Raw genomic sequence first — 18,038 nt, forward strand, 5'->3', positions numbered from 1 at the left:
TTTCTAGATAGTAAATGCTAGGTACGTTTTTTACTGAAAATATTTAATTAAAATCCAAGTTAAGTAATACACATTTCTCGACGAAATATTTCATTCGAAACTAATAAAAAAGGAAGTTAAAATTTTATTTTAAAATTTTGCAAATAAAGTTCACTGTGCATATAAAATTGGCGCCGATTTCGTTGCATTTTTTATCTGTGGCAGTCTTTTTTTAACGTAAACGTGTAGCGTCATTTCTTTGTGAAGGTATTACTGATCGTACAATGGCGTAAAATGACCGCCTAATGACGAAGATCGGCGTCGAAATTACAAGACTTGAACACATGTTGTTAATAATAGGGGAACAGGTAGGTGCTTTTTGGAATTCCGCTGTAAAATTGCATTTTTTATACGTGATTTATTTGAGACCGTACCTGTGTTAAATACTAGTTTTGGCCTGCGGTTTCACACCCGCTAAATTGAGTAAAAAAAAGCCTTACTCTGGAAATAAGACTGTGTTGGATACAACACAGAATTATTCAATTCAAACCAGTTCCTGATATTTCCGCCTTTAAATAAACAAAATTTTCAGCTTTATACTATTTGTATAGATGGGAAAATTGTGTGTAAACTAAAAAGTAATAGTGTGTTTAGTTTTGTTTTGTTCTTATTTGAACTGGGTGTTTTTTTTTATGAAATTAGTTGTGCTTATGGATGTAAACTTTGAAGCTATAATATATATATATATATATAAATTAACATAAAAAGCTAAATATGTTGCTAAATCCAAAATTTTAGAAATACTGGACAATTTCTGCACATTCTTAGGTTATCGTGATATTTCATTAAAATTAAAAATTGCGCAAAAAAAAAATAAGAAAACGCGTTATAGAATATATATACTATTTTGTACTTAATTTCTATTTTGTTTAAATTTCCGCTTTAAACCGATCGAATCTCTTTGAAATGTAATACAAATGTGGGATTCAATAAAGTTCTATTTTTAAATTTTGATCACGGAACCATTATTATTTGAACATTGTAACGTAACGGGCTCTTTTGAAGTTCGAGAAAATAACCCACAGGCAATTAAGGTTCTGTGGTCAGAGTTCACATTAAATATTTCTTTGATCCGTAATTCCTTTGTGATACAAACAAATATTTTATAATTGATGTTTTTTTATTATTATTAGTAATTTATATTTATTTACAATTAAATAAATTTTGGTTATTCAATTGCTTAAACCAGTTACTTTAAGTTTGTTGTTCAATAACGAACGATTTTCTACTTTTGTCGTACACAATATGTGAAAAATGTAGTTATAAAAAATCAAAAAAGAAAATTACAAAAAGATGTTCTGCATCGGCCGGGAATCGAACCCGGGCCGCCCGCGTGGCAGGCGAGCATTCTACCACTGAACCACCGATGCTTACGCTGATTCGACTAAAAATACAGTATTCTATTTACGTACGTGTGACTTTATCTATTTTTTATCAATGTTTATTGATAAGGTAAACGTATTCTGAACTAAAATGAAGGAGTTATCCATAATTTTTATTTTATGTTTTATCGTTCGGAAGCTTACTTATTACTTATATATATAAAAATTTGGTTTACGATGTTTGTTCGGGCTAATCTCAGAAAATACTGATATGTAATTTTGTCCAACTTAATATATAGGTTATACCTATTTTATTTTGATTATTGACTGCGACATTTTTATTATAAACTAGCTGTGCCCGCGGCTTCGCCCGCGTTTAAATCAGTGAGTCAAAAAGTTTTCCCGGCAAACTTGCCACGATATCCTTAGATGACGAGGTGGCTTCTTCCGGACCGGGACAGATTAATATCATAAATAACGGTTCGTTATTAAACAGGTTTGTTATTTTTGTTGGCGTCGTGTTGGCGTGTTGGCGTATTGGCGTATTGGCGTGTTGGCGCATTGGCGCATTGCCGTGTTGGCGTGTTGGCGTGTTGGCATGTTGGCGTATTGGCGTGTTGGCGTGTTGGCGTATTGGCGTGTTGGCGCATTGGCGCATTGGCGTATTGGCGTGTTGGCGTGTTGGCGTATTGGCGTGTTGGCGTATTGGCGTGTTGGGGTGTTGGCGTATTGGCGTATTGGCGTGTTGGCGTGTTGGCGCATTGGCGCGTTGGCGTGTTGGCGTATTGGCGTGTTGGCATATTGGCGTGTTGGCGTATTGACGTATTGGCGTGTTGGCGTGTTGGCGTATTGGCACATTGGCGTGTTGGTGTGTTGGAGTGTTGGCGTGTTGGCGCATTGGCGTGTTGGCGTTTTGACGTGTTGGCGTGTTGGCGTATTGGCACATTGGCGTGTTGGCGTGTTGGCGTATTGGTGTGTTGGCGTGTTGGCGTATTGGCGTGTTGGCGTGTTGGAATGTTGGCGTGTTGGCGTATTGGCGTGTTTAAGTTAAGCGGACAGTAAAAAAAATGTCGATGTTTCCGATTTTAGTAATTTTCCAATATGCAATGAATCAAAACTAATGAATGAAAACTATTGCTAACGGGCGTCAGATATATTTTATTTTTTTTTATTTTATCATTTTTTAGGAAAACTTACAGCTAGACAATTATTATATAGCTTTAGAATTACTACTAAAAGGCTAATTACAAGTTTTCACAGTTAGGTAGAAATTAAATAAAGTATAAACTTAAAGATATTGCGCTACAACGATAAAATCCATTATCACAAAGTAAATAATATTTGGTAAAAATATTTGCAACAGTATGAAACTCACATTAGACAACAAGATATTAATAGAGTTTTTCAAAAAAAAAAAAAAAAAAATATTAATATTAAATTTAACCTAAGAATATAAAAACTAAACTTCATTAAAAAACCCGTTAGTAACAATTTGTTTTAGTTGTCTAGGTGATGTACAGAATAGGTCAACATCGAACTGCATAGAAATGGCATTGAAACATCCACTCGCTCGCATCAGGTAGTTATTTTGCCTATAATTTGTTTTAGCTTCGGGTATATAAAGTGTGGCTGGTCGTCTACAAGAATATGGAACACGTAAACCAACAGCATGCAAAAGTTCGGAACAATCAATCGAACCGTTAGCGATCTTTATCAAATATACAAGGTCAGCTATACGCCGTCTCTCATAAAGTGGTAATATATGAAACTTTTTGCAACGGTGCGTATAATTTGGTATATATAGATTTGTACGGAATTGTATGTAACGTAGGAATCTTTTCTGTATACGCTCAATGCGTGTACTATAAACATTATACGCCGGATTCCAGACTTGTGAGCAATATTCTAAGTGACTTCGAACGTAAGCACAGTATAAAATTTTGAAAACTTTGATAGATTTAAAGTCCGCTGACATACGTAAAATGAACCCAAGGGTTTTTGAAGCTTTATTTACGATAGTGTTAATATGTTCGTCGAATAATAATTTGGAGTCGAATACTATTCCTAGGTCACGAATGGACTTAACCCGAGTTAAATCTGTGTTTTTTAACTTATAAGTGGATATGATTGGGAATGGCTTACGAGTATATGAGCATATAAAGCATTTATTTACATTTAAGTCCAATTTATTCTCTATACAATATTTTTCAAATCTAATAAGATCGTCTTGTAATAGCTGGGTACATTGATGAGACTTTATTGGGCATATTATTTTCATGTCGTCAGCGTAAAGCAAAATTTTGGAGTTATGGAAACACGAATGAATGTCGTTTACAAAAATATTAAATAAAAGCGGACCCAGCAGCGAGCCCTGAGGTACTCCAGATGGTATTGGCATGGGTAATGAGGTATATCCGTTAAGCACCACAGTCTGGCATCTGTTCCTAACATAAGATGTGAGCCATCGGTACAAGTTACCCCTTATGCCTATGGATTGGAGTTTACGCAACAGCAGTATATGATCTATTCTATCGAAACATTTACTATAGTCTGTATATATGACGTCGACTTGAGAGGGCTCCGACATATGTTTTGATATGTAGTCACTACACAGAACCAGGTTTGACACAGTGGATCTGCCTCTTATAAAACCATGCTGTTGTACTATGAAAGTATGTTTAAGGCACGCATATAACTGCTTATGTACAACTCGCTCCAATATCTTTGCAAAAAGGCAAAGTTTGGATATAGGTCTGTAATTCACTACGTCATCCCTTGGTCCCTTTTTGTGGATAGGAGTGATATACGCGGATTTCCAAATAGACGGCACCTCACCCTCTGTCAAAGAACGCCTAAATAATAGAGAAAGAGGCAGTGCGAGACTTTTAGCGCATCTGGTTATAAAGAAAGCTGGTATGCCGTCTGGACCAGCTGATTTACTCAGGTCAAGCGACTCCAACAGCCTACAAACCTCTACAGGATCAACCTCGATGTCTCCAATATCAGCTACTGATAATGTGATGTCCGGTTCGATAAAAGAATTGAAGGAGTTCTCGGAGTCAGCACTATTTAAGAAAGTCGAGTGAAAATAATCGCCGAACATGTTACAGATTTCTTTTCCACAGCCCGAGGAACGCTGTCCGAATCGCAGTACGGCTGGAACTGCGTTGTTCCGATTTCTAGATTTTATATAGGACCAAAAAGCTTTCGGATTTTTGGATATATTCCTCTCAATGTTAGTTATGTAATCAGTAAATAGACTTGATTCTAACAATTTCGCACGGTCTCTAAGAACTATAAAAGATTGTAAATCCGAACAATTATTATATATTTTATATTTTTTGTGATATTTGTATTTTTCTTTTATTACTTTTATAAGAGGTTTATTATACCAAGGTGGATATTTATTCGAAGGAAATATTGTTTTTGATGGAATGTATTTGTTGCGAAGTTCATTTAATATATCATAAAAGAATGTTACCGCGTTTTCTAAGGTTCTACTAAACAATTCGTTTTGCCAATTAATCGATTTTAATTCGGACGTAATAGCGTTATAATCAGCTGTATGATATAGGTATTTGGTATAGGGTAACGGACACAAAGTGTGTAGTTGAACAAAATCTGCCGATATAGTAAGTGCTGGGTGGTGCGAGTCCTCTGGTACAAGGGAGTCGTGGCAGCGCGTTACGGTTAAAAAGCTATTATTAAATACTAGATCCAAGAGCCTATTGTTGGTATTAGTAACAAAGCTGTATTGTGACAAATTACACAGACTAAGATCATCAAATAATTCCGTCTGTACAGAGCTTTGAGTACCACAGGCAGTATAAGAGCCATCATCCGAAATTTGCCAGCTTAAATTAGGCATATTAAAATCACCAATTATAATAAATTTGTCGGAGGGGTTTTTTAAAATTATATCCGGGAGATTACTGGAAAAGGTAGCCAGTTGAGTAGAAAGTGAACTCTCAGTGCCCTGATTACAAATATAGGTTGTACATAAATGCAATTTGTACCTTACATTGGGTTTCCGGCAGTGAAGTGTTAAGGTTACCCAAAGATCTTCTGCGTTTGAACACCAGTCACTACGCGCCTCTGAAGCAAGTTCACGCCGAACCGCAATCAAGACACCTACACCCAAGGCTTGATTGGTTCTTCCATAATCACGATCACGCCGCCATACGATGTAACGATCGTCAAAAAGTTCACTATCACTTATCCCTTGCACCAACCAAGTCTCCGTTAAGCATATAACGTCATAACAAGAGTTCATGCAAACGTTTCGATAGAAAGTAGATGTTTTCGTACGTAAGCCGCGGACGTTCTGATAATATATTTTAAGCATCATTTATAACAGGAAAAAAAAAAAAATAGGCATTGATAAGCGATAGTAAGGCATAAGGGGCAAGCAATAAATTGTAAGTATAATTGTATTATAATAACTGTGAATAGGTTTAACGCCACACAAAAGCAATGAGCAAGTTGCAAAAAAACAAATAAATAACAATAAAAGAGGGCAGTATATAAAAAGCGTTAGCAAAGCAGCAATAGGCGAGAGATAGGCAGTTGACCGAGCGAGATACGGCGATAGCGTAAGGCTATAGGAGGAAAGAGATGCGCGTGCGCCAAGCGAGCTAATATGTTGGTATGAAACCGGTATGCGAGCGAGTCGGTGTTTCTCAACCTTTTCACAAACGTTATTTTTAAACTTAATTATATAAACAAAAGTTAACATAAACAGCATCAAAGAAAACAAGGAAATTAAATAATTTTTTTTAAATCTGATTCTGATATGACACGGATCACATGTGCCGTGGGGTTTTTTCGTGCGAAAATCTTGCATCCTCTCACCCATACAAAGGCAAAACCCCGCTCTTTAGCCAAATTCTTTGCTTTATTCAGAAGCAATTTATTCTGGAGGGTAAGATGGTCATTAATAAATATACGACTTTCACCGTGGAGTCCAAGGTTAGCTGCCACAATAGTCCGCTTCTTTGCTGCTGCAACGAAATCCTCTTTCAAATATCTGCTGTGTACTGAGACAATTATAGACTTATTGCCCTTGTCGTTGCGCGTAGGAATCCTCGCAATATAATTTATGTGCTCTTTGGGGATTGAACAGCCAATGACGTCTCCAATCCTGCCAACTACTTCAAACAAATTCTCCGAAGGCGTAGATGGAACACCTTTAATCTCGATATTGTTGATCCGAGACCTCTGTTCATATTCATTTATACTGACTTCCAGCTTAGAAAACCGTTGTTGGAGTTGTTGAAGTTCTTCTCTAGTTTTGAGAAGGCTTTGTACCTCTTGGCTGATCTCAGTGCAGCGGTTAGACAAGGCTTCTACAGAGCATTGTACATATTCAACGGAGGCCTTTATTGTTTTTAATTCGGCAATATCGGCCTGTATAGCCTGTATGTTGGTAGCAAGCGTCTGTAGTGAAGACATCTGTATAGAAAGTCGTTTTAATTCCAAGGCTATACTCTCCATGTTCGTAGGTGTTGGCGATTTTGCTGCTACTGTACTTGAAGTTGTGGTAGAAGAGCTGGCCACCCCCGCAGATTTGCAAGACGAGCATTTCCAGGTGCTTTTTCGGTCCCCCAATTTTCGGTAACCACCTTCAGTGATGCCGGCACAAGGAAAGTCATAGTGCCCTTGGCACAATGAGCATTGGACGCCGTCTCTAAATTCTGCATCACATCGAGCGCAACGAAACATCTTGCTAGGTCAATTTAATTTTATAGAAAAAACCACCAGAGTACAAGTTTGAGAACTGCTGTCTACGAGCTATAGCGCGTGAGTATACGGTAAGCGTGCAAACGATCCGACGGTTACGGACTGACTGTGTATATAGCCCGGACTACTGCGCTCAGTCAGGCGTTATACACATTATATAATTTATATTATGTAGAAAGCCGGTAGAGATAACTCTAGAAGAAGTCTCTTCCAGCTAATCTGCGGTAGTTGTTTTATTTATTTTTTATTTTTTATTTTGTTACTGGACTTTCATTTGGACAGAATATCTGTTGTTACGGCAATAAAATATATATCTTCCCGTGGGTGTCGTAAAAGGCGACTAAGCAATAACATAGTTCCACTACCACCTTGGAACTTAAAACGCCGACCGGTGGCGGGATAACCATCCAACTGCTGACAAACGCCCTTAGCAGTGGAATATCAAAAAATCCGTTCTTAGCGGACGTTTACTAACTATAATCTACCTCCCTGCTAAATTTCATCTTTGTCCATCCTGGATGGATGGACCATCCAGCGGTTTTTGAGTTTTCGTGATGAGTAAGTCAGTGACATTTCTCTTTTATATATATAGATTACGATGAATTATTTGGACTCCTTTTCACCATCTATAGAGCATACATTTTAAATTTCGTCTCTTACTTTAAAAACATAGGCCTTTCATACAAACTTCCGACCCACGTTTTATCTTTTACGTCCTATACAAAACCTACTTGTCAAATTTGAAGTTTGTAATTTTTATAGTTTCGGAGACTTCGTGATCGAATGAGTCAACCTACCATCCCCCGTTTTAATCCCAAAAGGGAGTTGATTTCTAAATATACATTATTTTGACACCTCACCATCTATAGAGCATACATTTTAAATTTCAAGTCTCTTACTTCAAAAATATAGGACTTTCATACAAACTTCCAACCCCCGTTTTACCCCCTTAGGGGTCGAGTTTCGTAAAATCCGTTCTTAGCGGATGTCTACATTTTATAAAGAGCCTAACAGCCAAATTTCAAGTTTGTAGGTGTTATAGTTTCGGAGATTTCGTGATGAGTGACCTTTCGCTTTTATATATGTATAGATAGATAGATAGATAGATAGATAGATTTCGTGATGAGTGACCTTTCGCTTTTATATATGTATAGATAGATAGACTAGCTGTGTCCGCGACTTCGTCCGCGTGGAATTTAACAAAAAAGTTGCTATTCAGTCCGCACAGTTATAAAATAAATAGATTTCTATAATAAAAGTAAAAGTGAAAGTCCTGTCAAATTCAGTCCAGCCGTTTCAGAAATTAGCCGGAACAAACAGACAGACAGACAAAAATTGTAAAAATTGTTATTTTGGTATATGTACCCTGTATACATCCATGTGCATTTAGTAAAAAGCGGTTATTTTAATATTAAAAACAGAAACTCCAATTTTATTTATTTGTATAGATATATACAACGTTCACAGTTCGACAAAACAGAGCCACCTAGCATGTACTATAGAAACTACAAATGTAGTTAAATTAATATCGATAGTATTACATTGCAAACTAAGAAATTGATGGCGCAGGAACGGAAATCTAAAGCTTTAGATTTTTTAAATTAGTTTTTTTTTAGTTTTTATTGAAAAATATCGGCGGTAGGAAGTTTGCTAGGTTAGCTAATGTTTAATATATATTTTCAGCAATTTATTATATTTACATTTTTTCAATATTATAATAAATTTATACATGCCATGAAACACAAGTAACAAATTAACAATAATATACAATAATATGGTAAGAGTATACAATTATAAACACATAATATCTACTCTTAAATAAATAATTTATTAAATACTGTAAATTTGTTAATGTAAACATTTAACATTTTCTGTTTCATTAACATTGTTATATTCTACTGAGGCTATAAATATGAAACCGATTATATGTAATGAAGGCGGAATATTTAGTTAAATTATAATTAGTATCAAATGACGAGAAATATCTAAATTCATCGTTTCATTATTGATAACTAATTGATGCTTGCGGTTTCGTCTGCGTTGCTTATTTCATTATGAAGTACTAGCTGTGGCTCGGGTTTTCATCATCAATTTGAGGAATAAACATACCCTACTAAAATATATGCTGTGCAACCTCGGCGACTTACACGCGCGGTTCGAACTTATTTCCTATGTTATACGTTTAAATTAAACGCTACAAAAGACAAAGTTTATGTTCATAAAATTGCCTTGTTGATGCTTGGCTATAATACCAATGATATTAAATCACCTTTTGTGATAATTAATTCGTTGCAGACTAATTTTAAAACTATGAATTTTCTAAAATATTTATCGAAATCAAATCATGTCAAGAATAATTTTGTTCAAAAAGAAATACTTTTGATAAATAACGTATTTATTTGGGTAAGGATTTATGTCATGTGTATAAAACCACCTTTGCAAATAGTGCATTGTTTTAGAACAAACTTGTTTACCATAAAAAAGGTTGTATTGAATTAACCTTGAGATATACATATGCTGTCGTAGACTCTGTAGAACTTTTAATGGCAATAAATTCCGTTATACATAAATCCATAATACGCAAGTCCAAATGAGATTTGGTGAGATTTCATTGGAATATCTCCCCCTATTCTGAGCTCACTCAATAAATGGACCCTTTAATCCATATTTCTCAAATCATTAATAATGAATTGAAACTATCAAAAGTCCAAGCCCCTCAAAATAAAATTTAGATAATTGTTGACAAATGAAAAAAAAAAAAAACTATTTTAACTATATCGACAAGTAATACGACGTAGGTAGTTTTATAAAATAGTCATTACTTATTATACTACTTAACTGACTTCGATGATTCGTATGTGTATTTTGTGGGTAAGTAATAGTGAAGATTTTCGCTAAAGATAATCGAATTTAATAATTTTATAATTAGTTCAAGTGAAGCTTTTCTTATCTATACAAATAAATGAAATTGGACTGTCTGTTTGTAATATTAAAATAACCGATTTTACTAAATGATGTATTTATTATACACGATATTTATACCAAAATAACATTTTTTTACAATTTCAGTCTTGTCTGTCTGTTTGTTTGTTCCGGCTATTCTCTGAAACGGTTGGACCGATTTTGACGGTTTTTCACTGGCAGATAGCTCATGTAATAAGGAGTAACTTAGGCTACTATTTTAGAAATTTATCTATTTTGTAACTCTGCGAACTGAACAATATTTTTTTAAAATCCACGCAGACGAAGTCGCGGGCACAGCTGGTTGGAAATAAACATACAAAACATAACTTGACATACTTTTGACATACTTTTGACGACCCGCTGGCGCAACGGTTGACGCACTGGCTGTTGCGCCAGCGGTCGCGGGTTCGATTCCCGCTCACGACGGACATTTATATCGACCATATAGATGTTAGTCGTGGTCTGGGCGTTGTGTTTGTGTATTGTATGTGTTTCCGAACCCCCAGTACAGGAGAAAATCCTACTGGGGGATCCGTTGAGTGTGTAGCGTTTAATATATAAAAAAAAAAAAAACTTGAAAATAGAGATTGGTAACGTAGGCAAAGAATAAAAATAAAAATTAAGTAAATATTTATTTTCAAAATTGACTTTTACATTTTGTTAGTATTATAATTATTAGTATAAATTGCAATAAAAAAAAATATATAAAACTTTTTTACCGATCAATGTTAATATATCATAGTAAATAGTATGAGTAGTCTGAGCAGTGTGTCAAAGCACTGATTATGTTATAAGCTACGAGTACTTCATAAATATTCACTAAATGTGTGTTAATTAGTCACATCTACATTACATACTAGAAACTAAGGTTTATTTTATTACTCAATTAGTAATACTAATTACCTGAAATGCCGAACTCCGGACCAAAATTTTTGTTTATAATATTTAATTTTCTATTCAGTTAATGACTATATGATACCAAAAGACGCGCACGACTTGTGTTATTTTACCGAAAAATGTAAATAATAAATAAAAATATAGCACAACTTGTATTATTTGAATTCCCCTTGCAATAGATCCCTGCCAAATTATCTGAAACCTATGCCTGTTTATATTAAGGTTACGGATAGATTTTTATTTCGGATACCGAATAGTTTCGGTTCCGTTTACGAATTTTTTGGTATTCTGAAACTATAATGTAAAGTTTTTGAATTCTCGCACAATTAGTGTTGTTTCTGCTGTAAATAGAGTTAAATACCTTCAGAACGGTTATTTTGTCAAAAAACACTATTAATGATGCCTCATGAATTACCGGATCCAGTTTTCTGGATAGCAATCACTGGACACGACTCAATCGTTTTATTTATATACGCGGACGATATACAAACAATTTGTTATTTATCGGTTATGGTCGTAAGCGACGACGTGTCAATCCTCATGTTCCAACAAGTTTACGATCGACAGACTGTCATCTCATATATCATACTATCTGTGCCTTTGATCAGTGGGTTCCTAATCTTTTTGAAGTGTTCCCAATAAAGTGTGACGAAATCGTAAATAATACTATATATTAGAATCGCTAGATTATTATTTTGTCCGTCAGATTTGTTTTTTTTTGTGCGAAATCTATTGAATTATTATCGATAAGATTTATATAATTGGTGCGTGCTTTTTCTATGGCTTCTGTTAATTGAGTTTTGCTCATTAGATTCGTGTTTTGTAGATCCATCTCAAGCAAAACAGCATTACTGACGAGTAGAAAGGACTTTTATCAAAAATTATTACATAATAAATCAAAATCAAAAACAGCTTTATTCAAATAGGCCCCAAGAGCACTTTCGAGTCGTCATTTTACAAATTAAAACTTGAAAAATAAATTATTATTTTTGTAAAGGTAAAGCTAACACCGATACGGTATGTAGATTCTGTAGAGAAGAATCGGCAAGAAATTTGTAAAACTTATCAGTCATTCACGAATATTGGTGCCTAGAAAGTCGTCAATATATCGAGTGTTTTAAAATAGCATTTGCGGTAAGTTTCGTAGAATCAATAGTGTTAAATAATAAAATTTCTTATATTTTTAAGTTTTTGTGAAATTTTCTTTTTGACTTGACAACGAAAAATGTAGGTTCATTGTCCCGTTATGCTCATTGTCCCGTTACGCTCATTGTACGCTTGCGCCGTATCTATCTCTCTTCCACTCGATTGGCCTATGCGTCCGAGGAGATGTTTTGTTATTGTATTTTACAACCATTTTTTTTTACTTTAAATATGTCGTAGTTTTCACGTATTCCACCTGAAAACTGCATATTGTGTGGATAACTTTTATTTTATATAATATAATATAATTATAGTTAGTTACCCGTGGGCAACGAGTTCAGAACCGCTGCCCTAAATAGATCATTTGAGATAATATTGAATAACAATAGACGAGGATATTAGACGTCGAAACAAAACAAGTTAGGCAATATCAATGGTATGATATTACTGGCTATTCATTACGCCTAGCTTTATTGGACGTGACGTAGATGTAATACAGATAGTTTAACTCATATTGAAGTATATTAGCTATCGGTACTTATTATAACAATATTATAATAACAATTATATTATAGCAAACAAAAATATATGATAAATACTAAAACCGCCCCTTAAGTCTTACGCAGTTTGACTTGTTAAAAATTTTTAAGTGTTTGGTAAAATATATATATATATATATACAGGGTTACAGGAAAAGTCGTGCTAGATCCGTTAAGGGCGTGAAGTACCCATCATTTCTGACTTATTTCACTATGAAATACCCTACCCTAAACTTAACCCTTTTCGAGATAATCGACTTTTAATTTTTTTATTGAAAATTGCCGATTTTTAGGCTACTAAATTTAATTTTGTTTATATTGTGTGTCTTATTATTATTATTATTGCATTTTTACATCTCTAATAAGATGCTTTACGACGTCAATCATTAAAATAGTGCATAAGTTAATTGAAAAGGCCGTAGTAGACAAGTGAAAGTTAAGAAATTAAAAAAAATATTATAAAGTTTATTTTTCTCTAAGGGATATCTAAGAAAAATATTATGGCAGTTGTTCGGCAGATGTGTTTTAAAATATCTACGTTTCATCAGCTATCTAACGAGGTATAACAATCTAGGGTTTTATTTAAATGCATTGAAAAAAACTTAGTTTCATAGGCGACAGTGGAGAAGAAAATTAATACTTAGCCCTAAATAGTAAAATAAAACAATAGGTAAGCATGAAATGTCATTTATTAAATCAGGTTTTCACACAACTTTTTCTTACTCTACAGTTCATGTTCAACATGGCCGCCTCTGTTTCTAATACATTGTCGCATCCTTCTACGGAGACCAGTCTTCACTACTCGAGTGGTCAATATTGTCCTCATTTTATTTGCTGCATCCACAATCCTTTCTCTTAATTCTTCCACAGACGAAACTGGATTTGGCTCGCTGTAGACAAGACTTTTCATGCGCCCCCAGATATGAAAATCCATAGGGGTTAGGTCCGGACTTCTTACAGGCCATGGCAACGGCCCACCTCGTCCTATCCATTTGTTTGGATAATTTGTGTCCAGCCAGTCCCAACCATTTGGCCCATGTCACACTTCTTACTGCCTTTAATTAATTTTTATTGATCATTTTGCGCTCTTCTCTTTAAGGCCCTATGAGCACTGAACAAATAATAATAGGAATATAACAACGCTAAGCGAAGAAAACTTGGCCAATTACTACCAGGAGACGCGTATTATTCCACGCGACCAAATTTTACAAATTGATTACAAGTTAAAAGTATTCTACTTTGTCGAATTGTAAATATCCGAAATTATTCTATATAAATAAAAAGGAATTGGGGAACGCACTATGCTTGGGGTTTCTCTCAAATATGAGATTAGAAATGAGACTGTTCGTGAGAGAACGAAAGTAACTGACATAGCTCACAGAATTTGCAATTTGAAGGGGCAGTAGGCTGGTCATCTGTGTCGCAGGACCGCAGGACCGATGTCCCAACGAGCAGACGTGTCCTGGAGTTGAGACCGCATCTTGGCAAACGCAGTGTGGGACGTCCACCGATCCGTTGGACTGACGATCTACGTAAGATTGCCGGTGTAGGCTGTATGAAGATTGCGGAAAACCGGGCCTACGTCCAGCCGTGGACTGCAATAGGCTAAACTGAAAAAGAAATTGCCGAAATATATGTACATACATAATATCCGAACGACTGCGCCGAATTAGTTAATTCATTGTTTTGTGTTATTTATTGTCTGAGCAAGGTTTGTATAGTAGAAAATTAAATATTATTAAAAAAAATTTGGTCCGGAGCTCGGCATATCAGCTTATTAGTATTACTAATTGAGTAATAAAATAAACCTTAGTTTCTAGTATGTAATGTGGATGTGCCTAATTAAGATGACACATTTAGTGAATATTTATGAAGTAGCTTATAACATAATCAGTGCTTTGACACACTGCTCAGACTACTCATACTATTTACTATGATATATTAACATTGATCGGTAAAAAAGTTTTAATTTTTTTTTTGACTGAAATTTATACTAATAATTATAATATTAACAAAATGTAAAAGTCAATTTTGAAAATAAATATTTACTTAATTTTTTTTTATTCTGTGCCTACGTTATCTCTATTTTCAAGTTTAGTTTTGTATGTTTATTTCCAACTAGCTGCGCCCGCGACTTCGTCTGCGTGGATTTAAAAAAAATATTGTTCAGTTCGCAGAGTTACAAAATAGATAAATTTCTAAAATAGTAGCCTAAGTTACTCCCTATTACATTGGCTATCTGCCAGTGAAAATCCAGTCAATATCGGTCCAGTCGTTTCAGAGATTAGCCGGAGCAAACAGACAGACAGACAGACAGAAAATATTATTTTGTACATATATATGTACCGTGTATAATACATAATTTAGTAAACGCGGTTATATTAATATTACAAACAGACATTCCAATTTTATTTATTTGTATAGATAAGAAAAGCTTCACTTGAACTAATTATAAAATTATTAAATTCGATTATCCTTAGCGAAGATCTTCACTATTCCTTACCCACAAAATACACATACGGAACACCATACATTTTTTTAAATGTCAGTTAAGTAAGTACGAAAAGGTTTATCACATGTAATTTGTGATATTAAAATTGCGTGCATAGAAGTAACACCGCATAATCACTGCAGCAAAAGTAATTTTCAACTAATTCGTTCGGGCTTCCATCTTCTACATATCCTTGCCAAGAACATTTTACGAGGCAGTGTTTCACGTCAGACTTAAAATGCAAATATCTCATACGTTCATTTGTTTTAATGGATTTCAATGGTGCCTAAACATTGCAGACGATTCGAATGCATGTATTCTCAATTCTTCGCGACATTTGAGAAGATTAATTATTGAGAAGATTAATTAGAAGGTCCGGAAACACGCAATACACAAGCACAAGCGCCCAGAACATTACAAACATCTGTATAGCCGGTTGGCCCAGAAAGTGATGTACCAGTTTTGATTTAGTTTCCTGGTCATCGAAAATGACAACAAGGTTCGTTATTAAAAGATATTACTGAAAGAGATATAAATAATGACGTAAACCTAATTGATAAGTATTCATACGTCATTATTATACATGACATCTTAAACTCTATTAGATATAAATAATATCGTTATCAATAATCAGATAAAGACGGCAATAGAAGTTGTCAGATCGATCTGCAAGCGAAACTAATCTTTATCACCTATGAATCTGCAAGCGGCATTCAACCTTAGAGTGGTACACCACTTTCTTGGCCGACGGGCCTATATAAATTTTTTCCGTGAGAACGGATCGAACCTGCGACCTACAGCGGCCAACAGTCAGCGCCATATGAAAGCTGCACCAATACGTCGCCTTTGATTGATCCAGGATGGATTATTTTTTGTGTCAAGTTTTAATACTTGTCAAATTGTTTTAGCCCTTAAGTTGTAGTGTTCATAAAAGTTTAATCATAATAAGTAATCTCTATTTATTCTATATTCTTCAATAAAAATACCGAAGAACTTAAAAAAAAATAAAAAAAAGTTAAATACGTATTATACTGACGTTTATAAGTACGTAGGCTATTATTATTTCGTAGGTTTTAAAAGTATTGAAGTACCTTATTTTAACATTGAGTCAATAATAATTGTGCTATTGTTAATGTGAAGTTATCAACATGGATTTTAAATGTATTTTCTGCTGAGAAGAAACGCCATGAAACTGAACAGTTACTTTTATTAAAATTGTCTATACATGTCATTCAAAGCTGGCCTTACTTACGCCATATATATTAATATTGAAATTTACATAATCATACACTAAACATTATGATATTATCATAAATGACTTTTTAATATAAACTTTTTTACTTGATGCAATTTTACACGTAAATTGGTCTGGATAGGTATATCCTAAAATATTCTACGATTAAAATATTCATATTCCATTTTCAAATACCATTTTTCGTTCTTTGTATTATTTTAATAGTCTAGACGTTAGACAATTACCAAAGAGGTCTTTCTAACTAGGTTATAAAAATAAAACCTAACATGGCTCACTTAACTCCCTTAACTCGTTGGCTGCGCACCAAACGTTAAGAAAAAAAAAGAAGAAAAAGTACTTCAGAGTGTCAATTAAGATGCGGAGGACAGATAATGTATGACATGTTTTAAGATACTGTCGTTTTTGGCTTTTAACGGACGCATTTTGTATTTAAAATTTCGAACGATTTTCTTTTTAAATGTTTGGAATAAATTACGGTTGAAGCTTACGGGGTAAATATATAATATATTGTTTATCTTTAGTACATATATTTTTGAAGGTTTATAATTTTAATTGTCTGCTCAGTAAACATACTGTAATAGTTAACAAAACAGGTAATATTAACAAAACTAGTTAACATAAGTAGGAATCTTTGGTCAACAAGGGAATTTTTTTACATAATTGTAATTAATGATATATATATATATATATATATATATATATATATATATATATTGAAAAATCTGTATTTTAGAACACCAATGTTGTACGAGTATTTGGGGAGAGTGTGAACTAATAGGGAGAATTAAAAAAGTTCCATTTTATGACGCTGCTTTATTACATATGTAGGTTTAAATTAAAAATGCTTTTGTCTTAATTTTCAATATTATACTTCTAATTTCAATCGGAGCTCAAATTCTGATTCAGCCATCGAAATACATAACTCTAGGTGGGTCTGTTCAAAGGTAAAGAACACTTTTTTGTGGGCCTGCCTTATTAATGCAACCGCAGTTTAATAATTTAATTTAATGAATTGAAAACAAGTACGGTTTGAAATTACGAGTTTATATATATTTTTTGTGTGTACAGAGCACTTTATTTTATGGGTCAGTGTAGTTATCTAGTAGGCACTCCTAATATCCTCCTAAATAAATTATTATTAAAGAGTAGGAGTGCCTACAAGATATTTTTATACAGATTAAAATAAATAAATTTACCTTCACATTTTCATCTAGAAACTAAAAAGTCATTTAAAAGTTCAATTAAACTCAAGACACTTTAGGCCAATCTAAACAAAAACGATTTAATTTAGCGCTGTTAATTGTAAAGTGGCGAAATAAACTAAATTGAATTTAGTTTAATAATGTCAAATGTCATTTCTTCTTGACGTTCGTTAGCTTGGATGACATCGAACGCTATGCTTACGATATTTTGATTTGAATTGATTGTAAGAAAATTACATCTGGGTCATTTGTACTAAAAATAATGAATGCTCTTTATAAATGTACTTTTTAAAATAATACTGTTTTCAAGCAGTATTGTGTTCCTGTTGGTGAGTAAGGTGACCAGAGCTCCTGGGGGGATTGGGGATTGGGTCGGCAACGCGCTTGCGATGCTTCTGGTGTTGCAGGCGTCTATAAGCTACGGTAATCGCTTACCATCAGGTGAGC

The 18,038-nt window shown here is 34.1% G+C and overlaps 1 protein-coding gene and 1 non-coding gene across 2 annotated transcripts; both read right to left on the reverse strand.

Annotated features, from left to right (window-relative positions):
- Positions 1-1,338: 1,338 nt before the first annotated feature.
- On the reverse strand, positions 1,339-1,409 carry Trnag-gcc. The gene has a single exon. It is a non-coding gene; the product is annotated as a tRNA-Gly (tRNA).
- Positions 1,410-6,122: 4,713 nt separating this feature from the next.
- LOC123666409 lies at positions 6,123-7,082 on the reverse strand. Its single transcript, XM_045600503.1, has one exon. The coding sequence runs from the start codon at positions 7,080-7,082 to the stop codon at positions 6,123-6,125; it is 960 nt and encodes a 319-aa protein (XP_045456459.1).
- Between the last annotated feature and the right edge of the window lie 10,956 nt (positions 7,083-18,038).

The sequence above is a fragment of the Melitaea cinxia genome, chromosome 26 (assembly GCF_905220565.1).
Source record: "Melitaea cinxia chromosome 26, ilMelCinx1.1, whole genome shotgun sequence".
NCBI lineage: Eukaryota > Metazoa > Arthropoda > Insecta > Lepidoptera > Nymphalidae > Melitaea > Melitaea cinxia.